Source organism: Oncorhynchus keta, chromosome 32 (assembly GCF_023373465.1).
Source record: "Oncorhynchus keta strain PuntledgeMale-10-30-2019 chromosome 32, Oket_V2, whole genome shotgun sequence".
Lineage (NCBI taxonomy): Eukaryota > Metazoa > Chordata > Actinopteri > Salmoniformes > Salmonidae > Oncorhynchus > Oncorhynchus keta.
Genome location: NC_068452.1, coordinates 27,946,673 through 27,970,000, shown reverse-complemented (window position 1 = coordinate 27,970,000; position 23,328 = coordinate 27,946,673). Strand labels below are relative to the sequence as shown.

At 43.5% G+C, this 23,328-nt stretch overlaps 1 protein-coding gene across 4 annotated transcripts; it reads left to right on the top strand.

The window, feature by feature from the left end:
* Positions 1–3,102: 3,102 nt before the first annotated feature.
* Positions 3,103–19,293, top strand: LOC118365520 (TLC domain-containing protein 4-B-like). 4 transcript variants are annotated; one of them, XM_035747798.2, is made up of 7 exons: positions 3,103–3,465; positions 5,226–5,378; positions 11,913–12,002; positions 15,081–15,139; positions 15,254–15,348; positions 15,521–15,594; positions 15,693–19,293. In XM_035747798.2, the coding sequence occupies exons 2-7, from the start codon at positions 5,233–5,235 to the stop codon at positions 16,027–16,029; spliced, it is 801 nt and encodes a 266-aa protein (XP_035603691.2). In that variant the 5' UTR covers positions 3,103–3,465; positions 5,226–5,232; the 3' UTR covers positions 16,030–19,293. The 4 variants fall into 4 exon arrangements, with proteins under 4 accessions (XP_035603691.2, XP_035603692.2, XP_035603693.2 ...); XM_035747799.2 differs by lacking the exon at positions 3,103–3,465 and adding an exon at positions 3,718–3,872; XM_035747800.2 differs by lacking the exon at positions 3,103–3,465 and adding an exon at positions 3,952–4,292.
* The last annotated feature ends 4,035 nt before the right edge of the window (positions 19,294–23,328 follow it).

Below are 23,328 nucleotides of genomic sequence, written 5' to 3'. Positions count from 1 at the left end.
CTTGACAAAAATGGCCATAAGAGAAAGCAGTGTTACCCATCATTCTCTTATTTTGGCTTGGTTGTTTTGGAAGTCCGTTTTTTCTTGTTTGCGATATATCGAGACAGTTATTTCAGAGCTATTATTATTCATATGTATTGTTATCTGAGTTAGTTGGCAATGGGCATGTAATAATGTGTGTTTGAACTCTCCCGCTTCCTTCACACCTGCATAACCTGCATTTCTTGTCACACATCCAGACACAATTGACACAGTTGCCTTCCCACGGATCATTATGCACTAACAAAGCCTTTCAAAATTCCCTCATGTTACCTATTTATGCCCATTAAGTGACCACTGACATTATGTGGTTATTTTCCATCAGCCACTAGAACCGACTTCTTTTACTCCTTTCCTCCCATCTCCTTTCATTCAGCCACATTCAATACCCACTAACTTTCTCTCACATTATTGAGTACCGTCTTATCGCAAGATTGTGTCTATTGCAGAGGGATCTCATGGATCCTCAATTCTGTTCCTACTGGGCAAAATAACCTGTCTCTTAGTCTTTACAGTACATGCGATGCACGTTGCACTATAATTGAATGACATAAAGTACTTTAGCTGGGAGGGGCCTTTTCTTTCTCAGCTGCTGACCTCCTCCTCTAGATGATCTTCCTGAAATCCAATCAAGTCTCAAACAGCTGTTTCCTCAGGCCACGGCCAAGGCTATGTATGCCTGTGTTTCTGTCATAGATTTGACTCTCATCTCCTTTCTTCTTTTTCCTCAGAGACATGTTCTCCTCAGCCTGCCAATCGACCTTATCCTGGGCTGGATGACAACTATCCAGGACCTCCATCCACTTTGCCAGTGACATCACACAATCCACTCTCTATTCCATATGCTTCCCCTGAACTTGACAGTCGTTCACTGTTCCTGTTGACACACACCCAAAGATTCAAATAGTATCTTGAAATCTACTCTGCCCTCCAGCTAGTAGTGCTTAAGATTCATTGCTTATCATTACTGAGGACACCCACAATTGGCACAGCAGTAAGGTGACACATTCACTGGATAATTTTGCTAGCATGAGCCTAGAATAGCTACTCTCATACACATATCATTATAATGATCTAATGGATGTAATTATGTTAAAGAAATGTATGTTTTACGAAAATAAGAGTGACAATGTGTTTAAAGAATGTGTTACTGGCAATTTGAGTTTGATTTGGTCAGAAATGAAATCTGTTTGACAGCCTTGATTGTGGTAGACACAGCAACCTCCCATCATGCACCAGGAGAAAATGATTAGAATGGTTTTGACTAGATGATATTCAGCTATGGATGAAAGTGACTTTTTTGTAGCAGGTTAGTATAATTTAAGCTGCCGGTTAAGAGAATGAGCTTAGAAGGTTAGGATAATTAGATGGAGGTTATAAAAAAAGTTAGGGTTAGCTGAAGTGCTCTCCTAACCTGTTACAAAAAGTCACTTCCGTCCATACCTGTAGCCTATCTAGTCACAACTGATAAGAATTGACCTGTTAATACCACTGCTTAGTGCTGATAGAAACATGGTAAGATAACCAGGCAGCACTTTGGTGTCAATTATCTGCCAGTTATTCTACAGGCTATGTTCACAGAGTAGGCATTCTGCAATTTAAATATAATTATAAAAACACATCCACAATAGAAACATCTGTGGTATGACCAAAGGTCAATGCAGCAATCTGAGGAATTCACATAGTTTAGCAGAAAGCAGATGTTATGGAATAAGCCATGTACTTTACCACTGTACCATAATGGACTGTATAGCATACTGTTTTCCTCATTTAGCGAAAAGCAGCCTTTATGGAATAAGTGGCTACATGTTAGAGGCCTGCCATATGGATTTCCTTTATCTTTCTCTAGGCATACCGATAAGTGGACATGGCGAAGCACTGCACTCACACAGTTTATGTAGGGCAAGTTTTGAATGTTGCCTGCACTCATGACCATGAAACCTCAGGAAGGGAAACAGTATTTCCCTTAAATTTGAAACTGAACGTCAATAAAAACACGTGCTACTCTGTGCAATAGTTCACGATCAATAAATTGTTAGATAACAAAAATAGCATCTGTAAAAATTCTATAACTGTTCTTACAATCCTGAAGTAGTTTTCATTTCATATTTCCATTGCATGTGATTGCATTATGTCTCCCAAGGACGTGTTTTTTTGGAAGACTGAGTGGTGTTTAATCTGTTCTGATTAGCAGTTCATGTTTGGTTAATCTGTGAAGCCCTTGATTGTTAACGATAGGATTACTTTCACCTGTGTCATCTGTCTCCATCCACTCTTTCAGCACTTTACTATCTTTGTCACTGGATCTCTGGCCCAGGGCCTTCTATTTACAAGAAGGCTCTAATCTAGTTTATAATCAATGCCAAATACCTAAGTGTTAACATGGGAAGTGCAGGGAACACAGGATGTTATGGCACCTTAATTGGGGAGGATGAGCTCATGGTAATGGCTGGAGCGGAATGATTGGAATGATATCAAATACATAAATCACATGGTTTCCAGGTGTTTGATGCCATTCCATTTGCGGGATTCCTGGCATTATTTGCGCCATTCCTGGTATTATTATGAGCCGTCCTCCCCTTAGCAGCCTCCTGTGCTGGGTCAACCAGACAGACAACCTTGACTCAGGAGGATGACTCAGTAGGTGACAGCAGAGAGCCATACAATTACAGAAATAACCACTCCTTTCAAAATAAATTGGATTCTTAATAGCTCTGTCTGTAAAACCCTTTCAGTTTCCAATTATAATAAGTAAAATACACATATGGAATACACACATGGAAATGTGCTCATGTAAAAAATGTAGCCTTGATTTAATTGGCCTATGGCAAGTGTAAAAATATGACCTAACTATTTATGGTGTGTTATTCAATAGCTTGTCAAGCCGCCGGCAGTCCTTCGTGTTTTAGTTGTGGACATCATACAAATGCAGGGTTCATCATAGCAACGATGCTAACTAAGCCTTTGCATGCTATTGGTAGTGGTATCAGCTGTTCCATGTCTTTGTCATTGAAGAATATAACGCTGTAATGAATGTGGCCTTTGTTTATTGTGGGTGTGGCCAAACCGAGGGGTGTGAGCTAGAGGGCGGGTGGTATCTGCGTGTTTGCGTCACAGGTTAATGCTAGCTGTCAATTGGAAAACAAAACGTCTAACTCCAACTTTATATTTTAGGCAAAACTTGGAACTTATTGTGGCAGGGAAATTAGCCTGGAATCCGCAATTATCTAGTTACTCTAATAGTTATGCATGAATGTCGCTGCTTTCGTCGTATAGCCATTTTCACGAGGACGTACACTAGAGAGCTAGCTAGTGGGCTACTGCTAGCTAGCTGACTTGCTAAATTGGCTACCTAAGAAAGTGAAAGAAGACGGCAGCTGAACCGAAGCCATACCAATTTACTCAGACCTATGCGACTGATATCAGGTAGTTATTGATCTAGCTAGCCTTTCACTTATTATTTTGTTCACAACACAGCGATACATTGAGCTAATGCACTGCAATTTGTATGTAATAAACATCTAGCTAGTGACCGCAATACGACCCTGGTTGTGGCAGTATAGCACTGTTTTCTAGTCAATAGCTGTGCTCTCACAATTCGTGTAGCTAGCTAGCTTGGTTAGACAACTTGTGGCTAAACTGGAAAGTGTACTACTGGCGACAATGTTTCCGAAAATCGAAGGATTGTACACGTTTCTTGTCGTGCACACTTTTGCTGTGTCACGCGCCGCAGAGAACAAGGGACTGTGCTGACAAGTTACGCATGATGATGTAGCTCTCTGCAACCGCAAAAAAGAGCACTACATCAGACGGGAAAAGCTGTCCATTTACCAGTTATGTTTTAATATCCTCATTATTTTAAACTCTAGGCCAGGGGAAGTAATTGTACCCATTAACCCAAGCGTTGGTGAGGGGATTTTTGTCTGCATCCCAAGATTTACGTTATTCAATTGAAAGGAAATCTCATCACTTGTCAGTTGGCCTAGAATGCCAGTCGTAATTTTACCGTCATATGAGCTGCACTATTTTTGCACAATCTGTCTTCTAAAAACCTCAATGGCATATGCATTGCAGGAGAGAGGGAACGTTTTATATTTCCACTGGAACATGGGAAATTGAACCTCTATTTGTGTTGGTCGATATACCAAAAGGTCTGACAACAGCATATAGTGCAGGAGAACAAGGTCAAAGTGGATGGTGGTTGTCGGTATGCAGGCCTTTCCCCTCCTAGGCAGTCAGAACCAGCTTGCCAGGTGAAGAATGCTAATGAATAATTGAAGCACATGCAGCATATGATCAGCATGCTCTGGAACAATGAGGCTTCTCTCAAACACTGCTATTTTATTGGTCAAAATGTTATCTGGATAATACTACAAATTCCCGATTGCTTACAGAGTTAGGCCTATTCCAAGGAGAGCTGGCGTTATGGCATGGGCCACTGCAGTAGCTAAGCTACCGGTTTCCTGTGATAGTGTTGATCAGCTTGACACAATTGCCTGTCCTCTCATCCATGCTCAGAGCACATGGAACTGTGGTTTGTAGTAGCCTATGTTAAACAGTGAATGTGTTTGTCTCAGACTAAAGTGGCATTAGGCTGTACTGTACCAATGCTCATTTGTACTGGAAATGTGTGTTGATTTTGACACTAGACACTGAGTGAACACGGTGTTCCCCATTGTCCGGCTGTCGCTCTGTGGGTCCAGTCCTATTTTCTGTACATTTAGGCCAGGGGTACTGACTTACCCTATGAGGTTCTGAGCCTGCTGGTTTTCTGTTCTACCTGATAATTAATTGTACACACCTGGTGTCACAGGTCTCAATTATTCCCTGACTCTTGATAGCATGCATTCACCAACAGGAACCTCTAGCTCTTTACAATCATCTTTCCTTTCAATTCTTAGCCACAATTGCACATTTAATCCCTTTGCGAAATATTTGTCCAATAATGAATTATTTATTTTCTCTCGTTTCTGCTCTTTTACAACCATCTCCTTTTCAATGGCTCTCTCCCTTGCCCTCCTGTCCCTCCTTTGCCATCCTGTTTTGCTTCCTTCCATCCTCCACTTCTTCTCCTATCCCCCCCCCCCCCCTCTACATTCCCCCTGCCAGTCTAGGGGTATTGTGTCTTCTGTACAGTAACAGTACATGCCTCTCACCCTTCTCTCTCCTGGTGTGGTACACTGTAGGTGAGTGATGGAGACAAGAGAGTTGACTGTGGTGGCTGGCAGCTTCGTGGGGTTTCAGCTGCTCTTCTCTGTGGCCAGCCCACTGTTCTCCTCAACCTTCACCCCTGGCTATGGCCGCCTGCCCTCCACCAAGCTCACTGAGTGGAACTCCAGGTACAATACCCTTCCAACAGGCCTCTTAACAGGTTTCACATTATAGACTAGTATTGTACCGTTTCTGCTGTAACACACTTCTATCAGACATTAACCCAGGCACACTGATCTTAGGTCAGAAATAGAGAATGGCCGATTTTAATTAGGGCTGATTTCAAGTTTTCATAACAATTGGTCATCTGCATTTTTGGACACCGGTTATGGCCGATTACATTGCACTCCACGAGGAGACTGTGTGGCAGGCTGACTACCTGTTATGCGAGTGCAGCAAGGAGCCAAGGTGCTAGCTAGCATTAAACGTATCTTATAAAAACCAATAAATCTTAACATAATCACTAGTGAATTACACATGGTTGATGATATTACTCGTTTATCTAGCTTGTCCTGCGTTGCATATAATCGATGTGGTGCCTGTTAATTTATTATTGAATCACAGCCTACTTCGCCAAACGGGTGATTTAACAAGCGCATTTGCGAAAAAAGCACTGTCATTGCACCAATGTGTACCTAACCATAAACATCAACACCTTTCTTAAAATCAATACACAAGTATATATTTTTAAACCTGCATATTTAGTTAATATTGCCTGCTAAGATGAATTTATTTTGACTAGGTAAATTGTGTCACTTCTCTTGCGTGCTGTGCAAGCAGAGTCGGGGTATATGCAGCAGTTTGGGCTGCCTGGCTCGTTGCGAGCTGTGTGAAGACCATTTCTTCCTAACAAAGATTGTAATTCATTTGCCAGAATTATACTTAATTATGACATAACATTGAAGGTTGTGCAATGTAACAGCAATATTTAGACTTAGGGATGCATCCCGTTAGATAAAATACAAAATGGTTCCGTACTTCACTGAAAGTGATAGTTTCCGAATTTGACTATATTAATGACCTACGGCTTGTATTTCTGTGTGTTATTATATTATAATTAAGTCTATGATTTGATAGAGCAGTCTGACTGAGCAGGGGTAGACAGCAGCAGGCTCGTAATCATTCATTCAAACAGCACTGTCCTGCATTTGCCAGCAGTGCTTCAAGTATTGCGCTGTTTATGACTTCAAGCCTATCAACTCCCGAGATTAGGCTGGCAATACTAAAGTACCTTTGAGAACATCCAATAGACGAAGGTATATGAAATACAAATGGTATAGAGAGAAATAGTCCTATAATAACTTCAACCTAAAACTTCTTACCTGGGAATATTGAAGACGCATGTTAAAAGGAACCACCAGCTTTCATATGTTCTCATGTTCTGAGCAAGGAATTTAAACATGAGCTTTTTTACATGGCACATATTGCACTTTTACTTTCTTCTCCAACACTTTGTTTTTGCATTATTTAAACCAAATTGAATAGGTTTCATTATTTATTTGAGACTAAATTGATTTATTGATGTATTAAGTTAAAATAAGTGTTCATCCAGTATTGTTGTAATTGTTATTATTATATATAGATCACCTTCTGAGTCAAAATGCAAGCCGAGAATTACCGTTCTGCTTTTTTTTTTTACATTACAAAAAAAACGTACGCCAATGCAACATTGACCAATTAAAAACAGTACTGTAGCAATGAGGTTTGTGCAGTAAGCTATACAAATCTTAAAATCTAGAAAGAAAATATTTACACAAGAAGAAACCTAATATCACACAGTCAACTTCTCAGTCATTTAGTAAGTTCACCATTCTGCGATTTTCACTGTTAAAATCGCACAGTGTTCAACACAATGGCTCTTTATGTCATTATTTATACACGATCACCTCATTGGTTTTGCTTGAATTGCCCAATGCGTTGTTGTTGGGCCATTTCATTAAATTATACTTCAAAATTTGAGGAAGGCTATATGATCACACCGGTAATAGATCCATTGTTGCATTACTTCTGAGGCACAGCTGATTGAGAATACATTTAAATAATTTGTCTTTTATTTTACTGGGCAGATGGTGCCTGCATCTAATGGTCAGTCTCAGCGGAGGGAGAGAATAGCGGACTAAGGTTCCGCCTGTCAACATCCCTCCGCTCTCCCTTTCCTCCACTGACACTGACCAAAAAGAGACCCCGTCTTCCAGCTGATGGCAACTCGAGTTGCACCGTTATTTCTGCCTCATGCACATATTCATGTTGTTACTCCTATGAACAGAGAAAGTGAACTATTAAAAGACCCAAGATGCTAATAATAACAGCAATGCAAGCCTATAGATACACTTTCCTACTCATTCATTACTGCTGCAGTGCTTGTTGTAGCGCTGAGTGGAAATGGGAAGAACATGTGTTTTATGGCTTATCAAAGTGTTGACAGTGCTGAGGGAGAACTTTAATGTGATCTCACTCATAAAACAGCAGTTCTTTGACATATTTGTTGACAGTCTCTAGTCATTTGAAATCGCACAGTATCAATTTTGCTGTAGCTTTCTTTTATGCCTGCTACGTTACTGCCAATACAGTAATCTGAGCCACCCGATTGGCCAGCGGTAGGCCTATAGTGCACTTGATTTGCTCTCCAGCCCCGCCGGGAAGGCAGAGTTTGTACCTTCAGACACATGAAATGGTTCAAAATGGCAACAGTTCAGATACTTGGCACACAGGGCAGCTGAATCGGTTGCACCTACCACCAACAGCCCGAGACAAATAAAATAGGAACACAAGGCTTTATCGTTGTTTTTTTTGTTTTACAAAAAGGTTTGTCGATCGACTACGAATGCCTTGGAGATCCACCAGTTGATCGCAATTCACCTGTTGGAGGGAGTCCTGAGCCTCAGTTCATACAGGGTCCATGCACACTAAACACTGCTACAGGATGTGTGTACCATGGCATAACAAGCCAAAGGTGACGCACTGATAGTGGTTGAAGTTTGATACAAAGTTACCCTTCATTGCATAACGGCTCCCGGTGTGTCAGTGTGTTATTATTTATTCAAGCTTTGCTTGTAAAGGTACACAGAGAATATCTACAGAAAGATGCACAGCAGAGATGTAACCCTGAGGCGTAGGCTAAGGAACTAGCTAGATGGAGGGAGGGGCTAGATGGAGGGAGGGGCTAGAGGGAGAGTAAATGCTCTTGCCCCTTCTGCTTCATAAGAGACTGTCTCAAATTCCACTCTCCTCCTTGGTCATGGCAGTTATGCTCTCAGATAGTCATGTTATAATGGTGACACTAAAAATAACAATGTTCATTGTACAGTGGCTGGTTTGTGGAGCCAGCATTGCTAGGCCTTTGGGACAGCTGGTGTGCTCAGGGTCTGGGGACTGTGTGTGCTGGTGAGGGGCGATAAGAGGCGTGGTAGCACTGGAGTTCTCTTCACTAGCCCAGATAAAGAGTCCCAGAGGTCAACGAGACCTGAGTAGTTTTACACACACACACACACACACACACACACACGATTCTCCTTCAAATTAGTTTGATTGCCAAGGTTCCACACAGCCCAAATGAATCAAATCAAATTTTATTTGTCACATACACATGGTTAGCAGATGTTAGTGCGAGTGTAGCGAAATGCTTGTGCTTCTAGTTCCGACAATGCAGTAATAACCAACAAGTAATCTAGCTAACAATTCCAAAACTACTACCTTATAGACACAAGTGTAAGGGGATAAAGAATATGTACATAAAGATATATGAATGAGTGATGGTACAGAGCGGCATAGGCAAGGTACAGTAGATGGTATTGAGTGCAGTATATACATATGAGATGAGAATGTAAACAAAGTGGCATAGTTAAAGTGGCTAGTGATACATGTATTACATAAGGATGCAGTAGATGATATAGAGTACAGTATATACGTATACATATGAGATGAATAATGTAAGGTATGTAAACATTATATTAGGTAGCATTGTTTAAAGTGGCTAGTGATATATTTTACATAATTTCCCATCAATTCCCATTATTAAAGTGGCTGGAGTTGAGTCAGTGTGTTGGCAGGAGCCACTCAATGTTAGTGGTGGCTGTTTAACAGTCTGATGGCCTTGAGATAGAAGCTGTTTTTCAGTCTCTCGGTCCCAGCTTTGATGCACCTGTACTGACCTCGCCTTCTGGATGATAGCAGGGTGAACAGGCAGTGGCTCGGGTGGTTGTTGTCCTTGATGATCTTTATGGCCTTCCTGTGAAATCGGGTGGTGTAGTTGTCCTGGAGGGCAGGTAGTTTGCCCCCGGTGATGCGTTGTGCAGACCTCACTACCCTCTGGAGAGCCTTACGGTTGTGGGCGGAGCAGTTGCCGTACCAGGCGGTGATACAGCCTGACAGGATGCTCTCGATTGTGCATCTGTAGAAGTTTGTGAGTGCTTTTGGTGACAAGCCGAATTTCTTCAGCCTCCTGAGGTTGAAGAGGCGCTGCTGCGCCTTCACGATGCTGTCTGTGTGGGTGGACCAATTCAGTTTGTCTGTGATGTGTACGCCGAGGAACTTAACTTACTACCCTCTCCACTACTGTTCCATCGTTGTGGATAGGGGGGTGTTCCCTCTAATGTTTCCTGAAGTCCACAATCATCTCCTTAGTTTTGTTGACGTTGAGTGTGAGGTTATTTTCCTGACACCACACTCCAAGGGCCCTCACCTCCTCCCTGTAGGCCGTCTCGTCGTTGTTGGTAATCAAGCCTACCACTGTTGTGTCGTCCGCAAACTTGATGATTGAGTTGGAGGCGTGCGTGGCCACGCAGTCGTGGGTGAACAGGGAGTACAGGAGAGGGCTCAGAACGCACCCTTGTGGGGCCCCAGTGTTGATGATCAGCAGGGAGGAGATGTTGTTATCCTACCCTCACCACCTAGGCCCGTCAGGAAGTCCAGTTGCACAGGGCGGGGTCGAGACCCAGGGTCTCGAGCTTGATGACGAGCTTGGAGGGCACTATGGTGTTAAATGCCGAGCTGTACTCGATGAACAGCATTCTCACATAGGTATTCCTCTTGTCCAGATGGGTTAGGGCAGTGTGCATTGTGGTTGAGATTGCATCGTCTGTGGACCTATTTGGGCGGTAAGCAAATTGGAGTGGGTCTAGGGTGTCAGGTAGGGTGGAGGTGATATGGTCCTTGACTAGTCTCTCAAAGCACTTCATGATGACGGAAGTGAGTGCTACGGGGCGGTAGTCGTTTAGCTCAGTTACCTTTAGCTTTCTTGGGAACAGGAACAATGGTGGCCTTCTTGAAGCATGTGGGAACAACAGACTGGGATAGGAATTGATTGAATATGTCCGTAAAACACACCAGCCAGCTGGTCTGCGCATGCTCTGAGGGCGCGGCTGGGGATGCCGTCTGGGCCTGCAGCCTTGCGAGGGTTGACGTGTTTAAATGTTTTCCTCACGTCGGCTGCAGTGAAGGAGAGACTGCATGTTTTAGTTGCGGGCCATGTCAGTGGCACTGTATTGTCCTCAAAGCGGGCAAAAAAGTTATTTAGTCTGCCTGGGAGCAAGACATTCTGGTCTGTGACGGTGCTGGTTTTCTTTTTGTAATCCGTGTTTGACTGTAGACCCTGCTACATACCTCTTGTGTCTGAGCCGTTGAATTGAGATTCTACTTTGTCTCTATACTGACGCTTAGCTTGTTTGATTGCCTTGCGGAGGGAATAGTTACACTGTTTGTATTCGGTCATGTTTCCAGTCACCTTGCCCTGATTTAAAAGCAGTGGTTCGCACTTTCAGTTTCACGCGAATGCTGCCATCAATCCACGGTTTCTGGTTTGGGAATGTTTTAATCGTTGCTATGGGAACGACATATTCAACGCAGGTTCTAATGAATTGGCACACCGAATCAGCGTATTCGTCAATGTTGCCGTCTGACGCAATACGGAACATATCCCAGTCCACGTGATGGAAGCAGTCTTGGAGTGTGGAATCAGATTGGTCGGACCAGCGTTGAACAGACCTCAGCGCGGGAGCTTCTTGTTTTAGTTTCTGTCTGTAGGCAGGGATCAACAAAATGGAGTCGTGGTCAGCTTTTCCGAAAGGAGGGTGGGGCAGGGCCTTATATGCGTCGCGGAAGTTGGAATAGCAATGATCCAAGGTTTTTCTAGCCCTGGTTGCGCAATCGATATGCTGATAAAATTTAGGGAGTCTTGTTTTCAGATTAGCCTTGTTAAAATCCCCAGCTACAATGAATGCAGCCTCCGGATATGTGGATTCCAGTTTGCAAAGAGTCAAATAAAGTTTGTTCAGAGCCATCGATGTGTCTGCTTGGGGGGGAATATATACGGCTGTGATTATAATCGAAAAGAATTCCCTTGGTAGATAATGCGATCTACATTTAAGTGTGAGGAATTCTAAATCAGGTGAACAGAAGGACTTGAGTTCCTGTATGTTGTTTTGGCCACACCACGTCACGTTAACTATAAAGCATACGCCCCCGCCCCTCTTCTTACCAGAAAGATGTTTGTTTCTGTCGGCGCGATGCGTGGAGAATGAGGTTTCTTCATTGTGTTGTCAGTGCTATAAAGGATGTTATTATGTTACTTGAACTGTTTATTAGTATTACTGCTGCCGTGGTGCTAGTCTTACATCATTCTCTGCCATGGCGCTGACTGTCCCTGTTTCTGTGTGCTTGCCCAGATTGGTGTCCACTGTCCATGCTCTGATCGTGGGCCTCTTCTGTCTCTACATCCTGTGGTTTGATGATGCTGTCAACGCAGACCCCGTCTGGTAAGATGAACTTCATTACTGTCTGCTTTCTGTCACTCTAGCAGCCATGGCTACTAGCCTACCCCAAGAGGATGGGAAGGATGATGCTGCCATTCCCCACTGTCAGAGAGAAATCTCAGTGGAGTCTCCAGAGGTGTATATTCAGTGGATTTGTCCTTTCATTGTCTTTTCTATGTTCTCTCTCCTACTGCTGACTGTGATTACATCATTGTATCCTGAAAGAGAGGAATGGTAATTTCTCCCTCTCCCTTCTGTTTCTGTCTTCTCCTCTCTTCGCTCTCCTCTTTCTGTCTTCTACTCGTGTTTCTCTTCCTCTCTTCCTCTGCAAACAAGGCTCCTTTTCATAGCAAACAGCATCAACCCAGTCTTAACCCCCCCCCTTCTGGTAACTGTCTCCCCTGAGTCCCCCTGACCCCCAGCAGCACCCTGCGTCTCTGGCTGTCTGATCAATACAGCACTTCCCTCGCTCTCATTGTCTGTCTGTCGCTGATGTAGCAGAGAAAAGGGGTTGTGAAGGGCCAATGGGGAGGAGTCCTGCCACCCCCCTTCATCTGCTCTGTGTCCACATGTCTCACATTTAGACTACTCTCTTTTTCCTTCTTTCTTTGTTGTTCCTTTACTCTCATAGGGTTTGTTTAATAGGGGTGTAATTGTTGTACCCTCCCAGCCCAAGCCATGTTGTCTTGTTTTTTCCTTTGTTTGGTCTTTGTCTGTGTAGTATTGGTACTTACCTTTTGTCTCTTATGTATTTGCTTTCCTGCCCATCTCTTTTAGTTTCTTACTTTTCCTCTATTTAGACTGGTAGCCATGTTATTTTGCTAGCGCAGTAGCTAGTTCCTCTTATTGCAACACTGAATGGCGTAAGCATTAAATCCTCAGACAATCTGATTGCATTACAGCATCATTTAGACATGCCACAGACTGGCATTGTGCTGGGCTTCACAGAACTAACCGCCCACAAAACCTGCATTGTGACAGATTCAGCTTCTTGCATTGTCACTCTGGCAGTTCTGCCTGGGTTTTGTCGTCATAATCCATTCAATCCAAAGCGTTTTCCAAATCCACCTCCTTCACATCGCTTGATTGGTTTATCGGAGCTTTAAAGGTAACATGTAGGCCTCCCGGGTGGCGCAGTGGTTAAGGGCGCCGTACTGCAGCGCCAGCTGTGCCACCTGGGTTCGTGCCCAGGCTCTGTCGTAACCGGCCGCGACCGGGAGGTCCGTGGGGCGACGCACAATTGGCCTAGCGTCGTCCGGGTTAGGGAGGGTTTTGCCGGTAGGGATATCCTTGTCTCATCGCGCACCAGTGACTCCAGTGCGCTAACCAAGGTTGCCAGGTGCACGGTGTTTCCCCCGACACATTGGTGCGGCTGGCTTCCGGGTTGGATGCGCGCTGTGTTTTAAGCAGTGCGGCTTGGTTGGGTTGTGTATTGGAGGACGCATGACTTTCGTCTCTCCCGAGCCCGTACGGGAGTTGTAGCGATGATAGTAGCTACTAACAATTGGATACCACGAAATTGGGGATAAAATTCAACAACAAAAAACAAAAAAATTATGATGTAACCAGTGAGCGCAGAATACAGACTCAATTGGTTTAAAACAATAGAGTTCAGTGATGTAACCCCAGGTGTGGTTTACTGTAACATTAAGATCCCTTTATTGGTCAAATACACACAAGGTCCAACTGAACTGTGACTTCCACTTTTTAACCCAACACCTCCAAAAGACTCATACATACACATAAATATAGAGGTTTTGGAGAGGTGCGGGGGACTACCACACTGGGCGCCCGGGGAGCTGTTGCTGGGGGGGGTTAAGTGCCTCGCTCACGGACACAACGGCAGACAATGGAATCTAGGATTTGATACCATCAACCCTCCGGTTGCCAGCTCACTTCCCAACAGATTTTTTTCCCGGCAGACCCGGGATTCAAACTGGCAACCGTCCAGTTGCTGGCTCGCCTCTAACCACTAGGCTACCTGCTGCCCTGCCATACCTGGATCAGTGATGGAATCTTTGGACCGATCTCATCCTGACCCCTCCTGTTGAGCTGTCTGAAGTTTATCTTAGCTTTAACAGTTTCATGAGTTTATCTACGAATGGCTTTGATTCTCTATATGGTTGAATAGATTATTAGGCTTATGGGTGGGCTCCAGGATGTACAGCAAACATGAGGAAGTGGAGAAAAGATTGGCTGCATATGACATTGATCGTGGCTACATGAGTGGGGTTCAGAGAGGATGTTGCACTCAGACATACCCGTTCAGGGTACGTAGAGGTGAGGGAGGGCGGTAGAGGTGAAGGAGGGCGGTGTCCCGTGGAGCCCCCCTCTGATCCAGAGAGCACGTCGTGGTGTGCTGTCACAGAGCCATGACCCCGCCCTCAGCAACAGGATACCTGTGATGGAGAGAGGACAAAATCAGTTCGTGTCACTTTACACACATTATTTTGATCACAGTCACTTAGCAGATGCTCTTGTCAAGTGCCTCTTGAACTCTCGTCGACACACATTTACTGCTAGGCAGTAAATGTGGCCCATGTGATATGGTGAACTGATAACCATGGCGTTGCCCAAACCTTGTCCAAGCAACTGAGTCGTACAATCCACTCCTACAGTCAAGAGAAGTGGTTCTCATTCTTACAGTATGTACTATATGCAGGCTACTGCTCACATGTACACACATCCTGACACGTATTTGTCCATGAGCACACAATCACAAGGGTACAGCAGGCAAACAGAAACACACCCTCTGTGTGTGAGCACAATGCATTTGTCAACACAGTGCTGTTTAAACTGGACCTTCCCTGGACTACGGTATGTCAGCAGTAGCAACACTGACTCTTGACATGGCCATGAGAAGAATGTGCCTATTTGAATGTTTATTTAAATGAACTCTCATTGGAGACCCCTGCAGTGGACTTCACTAATACAGTATGTAGAATGTTTTGTGGACTTCACTAGATTTCTGTGAAATCGTAAGTAGCTTTTGTTTCTGTTTTACTGTAGTTTTACTGCATTAATCTGTAATGTGGCAACTGTTATTCTGAAAGAACACTTTGTTTTGCTTTTGCTGTACAGGGGGGAGCCTGGACTAGTGAAACTTAATGTGGCCATAACGTGTGGTTATTTGCTCTATGGTGAGTCTCTCATGTTTATCCTCTTGTATAACAATAAGCCATCCACATTTCCCTGTAGACAGTAGATGAAAATAATAAACTGTGTGCCAACTACCCACTTGTTGTTCTGTGTAGACCTTGTGCTTCTGGCCACTAACTGGAGCACAATGGGGGACAGCTTTTTTGTCTGCCACCACTTGGCGGCGCTCTATGCATATGGATATGTCTTGGTGAGTCTGGGGGAAAACCATGAGCACAATGGCTAATGTTAGATGGCTCTTTGGGTTTTGGTATTGAAATACTCACGTCTTCTTTCTAAAGATGTGTTGCACATTTTAGTCTGTTTTTAGTTTATTTCTGCCCATGTCTGTTTGTGGTAATACGTCTTTACACTCTCTGCAGTCTCGTGGCGTGCTTCCCTATTTCGCCAACTTCCGTCTCATTTCAGAGTTATCCACACCTTTTGTGAACCAAAGGTAAGCTAGCTCCACGTTTACCCTATATTAATGAATACGCCTCCTGTTTATCAGCCCTCTGTCAGTGTTGACATGATTCCGTTCTCATCCATGTATAGGTGGTTCTACGAGGTGCTGAAGTACCCTCGCTCGGACCGCTTGGTTGTGGCCAACGGCATGGCCATGGCAGTGGTCTTCTTCATGGTGCGCATTTTCGTCATGCCTCCCTACTGGGCCCGGGTGTTTGCCACCTTCGGAACGGAGGCCTTTGAGCGCTTGGGCATCGGTGCTCAGGTGGCCTGGATCACATCCTGTATCGCCCTGGACATCCTCAACACCATCTGGATGTACAAAATCGCCCGCGGCTGCTACAAGGTCATGATGGGCGCCAGCGGCAGGAAGGCCAAAGAGGTCTCCCCGCTCAAGCAGAACCATGTGAATAACCACACAGACTAAGAGATACTGGCCGGAGGGGGGAGATAGACAGACAGACTCTGTGGAAGGGAGACAGGAAGGACTTCAAGGGCTCTTATAGCCCCTGCTAGCTCCAGCCTTGCTATTATCTCCATACCCAGAAATCATGCAGCCGAATGGATTCAGGTCCTCATCAGATTCAGCCTCACAGAATGAGACTTGTCCCACACTAGCTTCTGTACCTCAGTGTTTCATCAATGGTATGGTGGTACCCTGGCTGGGTTTGGTTGGAGATGACAGAGTAGCTGTTAAGTAAACTCATTCTTGTTCACCTTCAACTTCAACCCAAACTCAGTCATCTGAAGTGCCTGTGATGGACAGGTAGAAAGCAATAAAAGAAGAAACCGTACTCTGGCTCTGTCAGAGACTCCCCCGGCCATCATCATTTACCCCTTTCAGTTCCCTGACCCGTCCACCCAGAGGAGAGCCTCCTGCTTTGCCCACAGAATAAGTACCTGTTAGTGTGCTAGTTTGACAGACCGAGACACCGCAATGCCTCTTACTGCATTTGCTGTGGCCTCCTTTTTATGAACACCACCTACATCGCCAGCAGACCGGTCCCCCTCTCACAGCAACAGTTCAGATTGAATCACTATTGGATTTCCCATCCACAGCCTGGATGCACATCCAGGGGAAATGGAGACAGGGATGTGGGGATTGGATCCTACCGCTGCCGCCAACTCTCCGGAATCATGTTTTTTCATTGGACGCTTCTCGTCCAGGGTCTGGCTGTGCTCTGTTTGCGTCTCTGGGATCTGTTATCCCATTTGTTCCTCCTGTTACTCAACCTCAAAACCAGGAATTGACAACGCGTCTTAACTTCACTACACTATCATAACCCTCTGTCACAGCGGAGTGGTTAAATCCATCCAGTTTGATGCTTCTGTTCTACCTCTCCCCTGCCTTTATAAAGACGTGTCAGTCCCTCCATATGAGAATAATCACAATGAGGTTTTTTCTCCTTCTGTAAAGATGTTTTAGCCTTTGAAAAGATCTCATCCATTATCTCTAGTTCAGTGGACTGGAAAGAATGTTTTCTCTGTTTCTCTGGAGATTTTCCCAGCCACTGCAGTGTAACACTACTGTTAAACACAACCCTCGTTCTAGTGTCTATCTAAGGTACCTCTGGGGATTTTAACTTCCATTTTTCTCCTCTATTTTCTGTGTTCTATTGAGAACTGAATTTGGAACAAGAGAGGGTCCCTTTAGGGGGGGAAGCATCTTCCTGTTTTAGGTGCTGTTCTGCCTACAGAGTGGCAGCCATAGGAATGCTGGAAATGTGATGTTCCCAATCGTTTCTATTGATATTCATGTAAGATCAATTATGAATGACCTATCTGACAAGAACAGCCATACGCTGGCAATGTTGTACTATATGTGTAGCCATGTAAAGTCCTACTGTATTACTCAGTTGGAAATCATCCTTTCAAATCAAGTTGATTTGATTGATTCAAATCACAGAGCTTGTTAAGGAAACTTTGGATTATGATGATTTATACTCTAGTTTGGATCACTAAACAGGATAAATATGAATTGCATTAATCTATGGGTTCCTCTGCACTTCATTTTAATCAGTGTATTTTATGTTTTTCACCCAGCTGTATTGAGTGCATGTTTAAGTGTTTTGTTTTCTGTCCTCCTCCTGTCCCTAAAGCGTTGACGTCGTTTGGGACGGGGGATCTGAAATGTTTGACTTTTCACTGTGGAATTAAAGCACACTCCCCATGGTGGAGCAAAACCTTTTGAGCCCCTCCATGTACCACCTAGGAGGGTTGTATTGTCGTGCCTTTACACAAACAGGAAATCTTAATGCAGTCCGGTCGAGATTAGCATGACATTTTAATGTATGACTGCTGTTTTTCCTTTTTTTCTCGCTATTGTAATCTCTTCTCTCTATGGATACTGTCATGTATATATTTTTGTACCCTGCACAATAATGAATCCAGACCAGTATTCTCCATAGTTGACCCCTCTGTAGGGCCTGCTTGTTTTTCTTCTGAATACGGGAGCAGGTCTCGATATGAATGTTGTGGTGGTTCTAGTGACATTAGGAGGAGTGGGAAGTGGCTTAGAGGCTGCTGGTTATGACCAGAATGAAGATGAGATTGGAAATGTAATTATTGTCATGTAGTTATTCAGCTACTTCAGCTCGGTTGAGAAGCTATTATTCAGCTCACTCTTCTCACCCAGTCCCCCAATACTTCAAGCTGTGAATAGAGCAACATGTTTATCATTCATCAGTCAAGAAAACAATATTTTCAACTGAGTACATGTGCAGCCTGATGATGAGATTTCTGGTGCGCCAGTAGGCTGTGGTGCGCATTTAAGTCTGCTTCGGATGCCTGTGAGAGAGGTACTTCTGCACAATGTCCAAAGTTTGTACAAACTATTAATTGGATGTTTAGTGTTTCACTGGCTTCAGTGTGTCTGTGGTGTGTTGAATTGCAATGTAGACCTCTGGGTGATTTAAAATAGTAAACGTTTTGGTTTTTGGTAATGAGGAAGTGACACGGCGGTTTCTGTAACATCATGCCCGAGTGCACTTGTATCCGCAAGAAATAACCGTGTGGCCTTCTATCCCTTTTGGAAGGCTAACATTGTGTATTAAGAGGGTCTCAGGCCCTGGTGAGAAATGAGGACATGTTGTAGCTCCTGGAAGAACTGGTAGAACCGTTGCATTTATTTCAGCTGCATTTCATCTCTTGTGTAAGGTTGAACTTAGCAGCGTCTCAAGACTTTTAGCCATTTGATACTAAATGCAATGGATTAGCCAGTAAATAACCTTTGACTGAATCCATTAATTCTTGCCCCGGCTTTTTGTGGACTCTCTCGGGTAGTCCTGCTTCACCTGTGGAGCAGATCTGTAGACCGCAGCAGTCGCATCCTTTAAGTCACAAGGAGGTGCGGAGATGGAATAAACTAAGTGAAGAAAATAACTAATATAACTGATAGTGATGAAACGAGTCAACATGAACTAATGAGGAAAAAAATCATAGATCAAATGTTGCCAGTGAGTTTTTGGTTGTTTTTTTATTATTTTAATGCAATGACATTTATTGTTACATTATTTTCTGAATATTTTAATGTGAAAAGAACAATACACAGGCCTTAGGGTCCCTGTCTCAACACCATGTGATTTAGATTGTCTGTCTACAATGACCACTACTAATGATGTCGTTGTAGCACTGAAAGTTCAGAATTACTTGAAAGTTTTGCTCTTCAATAAATTTGAAGACAGAAAAAAGATTTGTCTCAATCGTTGCTTTTTGGCTTCAGATTAACAATTCAAACACCATTGACTTTCGGGTATTTTGTTTACACTGGTGCACACAAACTGAGATAATTTCATGAAAATACTGCATCGTAGTCAGAATGCGTACAGCAGTGTTGGATGGTTCTAAGCCTTCTAAGGTATGTCTGGATAAGTCCAGTCTAGCTAGTCCATAACATTTTAATTGTTACATGCTTCGTAAACAACAGGTGTAGACTAACAGGGAAATTCTTAGAAATGTACATATAGGTAGGGCTACTGAGTGGCACAGTAGTCTTAAGGCACTGCATCTCAGTACTAGATGCGTCACTACAGACACCCTGGTTCGAATCCAGGCTGTATCACAACCGTCCGTGATTGGGAGTCCCATCGGGCGGTGTACAATTGGCCCAGCGTCTTACTGGTTTGGCCGTCATTGTAAATAAGAATTTGTTCTTAACTGACTTGCATTGTTAAATAAAGGTTACATAAAAAAAATGGAAAGGGGATAGTGACTAGGCAACAGGATATATAATAGTTACCTGTGTGAGAGGGTGCCAGCTACCACTCCTTCTGCCCATTCTACAGGAGTTAGAGAGAAAGAAGCATCTGAACCACTGTTTGGCTCTGATTGAATCCAGCTCTACCGTGTGCGCTGGTCAAGGGGCTGGGTCACAGACTGGGCCTGGAGAGCGTTACCAAACATGGTCACATGAGACTCAATGAAAGTCTCTTCTGCTACACACACACACTATGTCACCTACACTAGTACACAACATAAATGCACAGACGTCAGTGCTTGTAATGTTTTTGTAGTCTGGCTGAATCTGCAAATCTGTTGTTGCTCCTTGGATCACAAATCTGTCTGTTTTACTGTAAGTGGATAGTGTATTTAAACACAGATCTGATCGTTTAGGTCTATAAGTATTAGTGAAATCTCCTTTTCCATTTTTACATAGCATCTTCACAGCTTTCAGCAGTTGCATTCAAGCTCCCCATGTCTTTGGCCAGCACTATTGAGCAACATAGCAACTAACAAAGGCAGTATTGGGATGTTTGAGGAGGTATTTGTGCAGAAAGCTTTCCCAGCCTTTAAAAAACTACTCTGAAATCAACATTCCATACTTCTGAGAGGCTATTAAAAATAACTGATTTTTTACAAGGTACTTGAAACCCTTGACAATTCAGTGGGGATTTAACATGACTTTTATCCAGTTTATCAAATAGCACTTTGCTATACTATACACAAACACTTTACAAATGCACCCAGACACTTGGGTATTAATTCACAAAAAAATGTATTAGTCAAGCCCAGATTTTGTTTCAACTTTCAGTCCTACTGTACATAGACAGCCCAAATGATGATGCTAAGAACCCAGCCTTCTGAATTCTTCTCAGCCTAGGTTGAGGAGGCCTTCTACCTTAAATAGCCAGACAGTGGATGAGGGTGTGGAGAGGGGGAGCTGGAACTTTGGAAATGCCCCTCTACCATCCAGAACAGCAGTTTTCTGTCTCTCGCTGCTTCTCCATCTTTCTCAACAGTTCCAGCTACACATGTGCACCTTTGCTTTGTCAAGTATTATGACTTGCACAATTTGTCTGCCTCTTGAATCTCGTAGCTCTCCCAAAGCCTCAGTCTTCTCATCTCCCTTTGCCTGAGCTCTGTTTGTAGCCTAGGTGTCCTTCCTACCAAGGTGTACTCTCTCTAATGGCTCTTTTCTTGTGTTTCTAATTCATTTGGAATTTAAAGTTGTAATGTTATCCAAACCTTGTCATCTCCTCAAGACTCCATGCAACACAGTATTTCCAGTATGTTAGCGTTCAAATAAACAGACCATCATAAGAGGTTTCCAATCTGGAGGTGTGGATATGTTCCCTATGCTTCCTCTCACTGTACATGACCCACAACAGACCCACTGCACAGCAAACATGTAACAGTAGTTCATTATCAGTTTGAGGGATTCCATTTTCACATCACATTACATCTGGGCTGCTCCAGCCAGTTATGGCCCTTCCTTTTCCCATCATGCCCAAATAAAGTGTCCAAATTCCTCCCGTGTGCCTCTTCTCTCCTTGAGATGTTTATAAGACCCTTGCTTGGTCCCACACTCAGCTATTCTCTCTCTCTCTCTGTGCTTGTGCGCTTCTGTATTTCACTGACAGTCTGTTTATGGCCACGTTACATAAGGCTCCACTATAATTTGAGTTTGTCATCGCAGCCTCATACCTAAAGTAAGACTTTAAGGTGAGCTTTAAAGGGGCAATCCGCATAAATTAATGTTTCCTGTGATTCTTAAATAATGTAACTTAGAAATGCCTCCTGAGCTTAGTTTTAACGTACTACCCCATCAGAACCCAAAATATAAGCCTTTTATACTCCAATGTTTATAAACAAATTCAATGTAAACAAACACTGTATAGCCTCAACATGGTTAAAACTATAATGTTGATACCATGGATGGTCAGTCCTTGCATCCATAGGTCTGTCTATGAATTTGAGAGTGATTACATTTCTCCAGCCCCATCCCTTAGCTTTTTACCAAAACAGTGGTTATTGTTTCAACTGCTGATTGGCCCTTTATAATAATATAATAATAATATATGCCATTTAGCAGACGCTTTTATCCAAAGCGACTTACAGTCATGTGTGCATACATTCTACGTATGGGTGGTCCCGGGAATCGAACTCACTACCCTGGCGTTACAAGCGCCATGCTCTACCAACTGAGCTACAGAAGGACCACGGTTTTTGAGTCCTATCTTCACAAACCAGCTCTATCTAAGCTTTGCTTAGTGTACCTTTTTCTGGTCATTGTTTGTTAAAGTGTGTACTCAGATTCACAGTGTTCCTCAAACTCTTCATGACTATGTCCTTGTTAATAAATGTCAACTATTGGGTTATAACGTAGTTGTTAACATTGTTAATGGTGCTCAGTAGTTAGATCAGTAGCTCAGTAAGAGTCTACGCTTCATAACCTCTTGGTTTATACACTATAGACTACTGTGTGTAAAGATGTCTGCCAAACTCAAATGTCTACTACCACTACAGCTAGCCTATCAGGCTGAAACTCATTTATCGTCAAATAATGTGTGACCTTTTCCACACAATTGCAATCGTCTGAGCTGAGGCATTATTACTCTTCTCAACCCAAATCATTTACTTTTATAATGTTAGCAGGTCTGTGATCTTCTAGAAACCATTATAAAACAGGTATTTCTCCACTGGTGTACTGGTGGAAATAGTTAATTTGAAAGTCCACCTGACTTCCACTCTTCTTCATTTGAGATGCCCTGCAAGAAAACACATTGGTGTCCCAACGATATGCTCCAACGTGTAATTACACTGTAACTGGAATTAGTCATTAATTGTCCATCATTGTCTAGGAACCTCCATATTAAAAACCACTTGGAATCATGTGAGCTTTGCAGACCGTTTCACTGCTGCTGTACCATACTACTCTTGGCATGTTATCAATCAACTTGATTGATTTACAGTAATCCTGCCTGTATTGTTACTGGGTCAGGGAGTTTGAACTCCACTATTCCAGCACTCCCACAGCCCTCCACCATAACCCTTTTCCCCATCCATCCTCCATCCCCTCATAGTGCTTTTTCCAGAACCTTCTCCTCGTGCCCTGTCTGGTAACGCATTACCACCATGTGTGTGGGAGAGTGAAAGTGGGACAGGACAAACAGCAGTAGGGTGAATCATCATGCTGCTCTCTGGGGAGCAGTGCTGCCTGTTCCCCTTTGACACTCCACAGCCCGCTGGCTTTGCATTCCATTCCCTTGTCATCTGCCTGTGGACGAGCAGAGCAGTGGAGTGAAACACTGGGGTATAAGAGGAAAACCAGCTCATTGTTCCAGGTGACGTCAGGCCCCCAAGCCATATAGGTCAGACCAACGACCTCAAATGAAACTATGGAACACACTATACTATATGTGTGGGTATAGGGGGTGTATGGGGGTGTTATATAGGTATTGACAAGATGGTAGAGAAACACTTGCCAACAAGGGTGTTTAGCACTTTT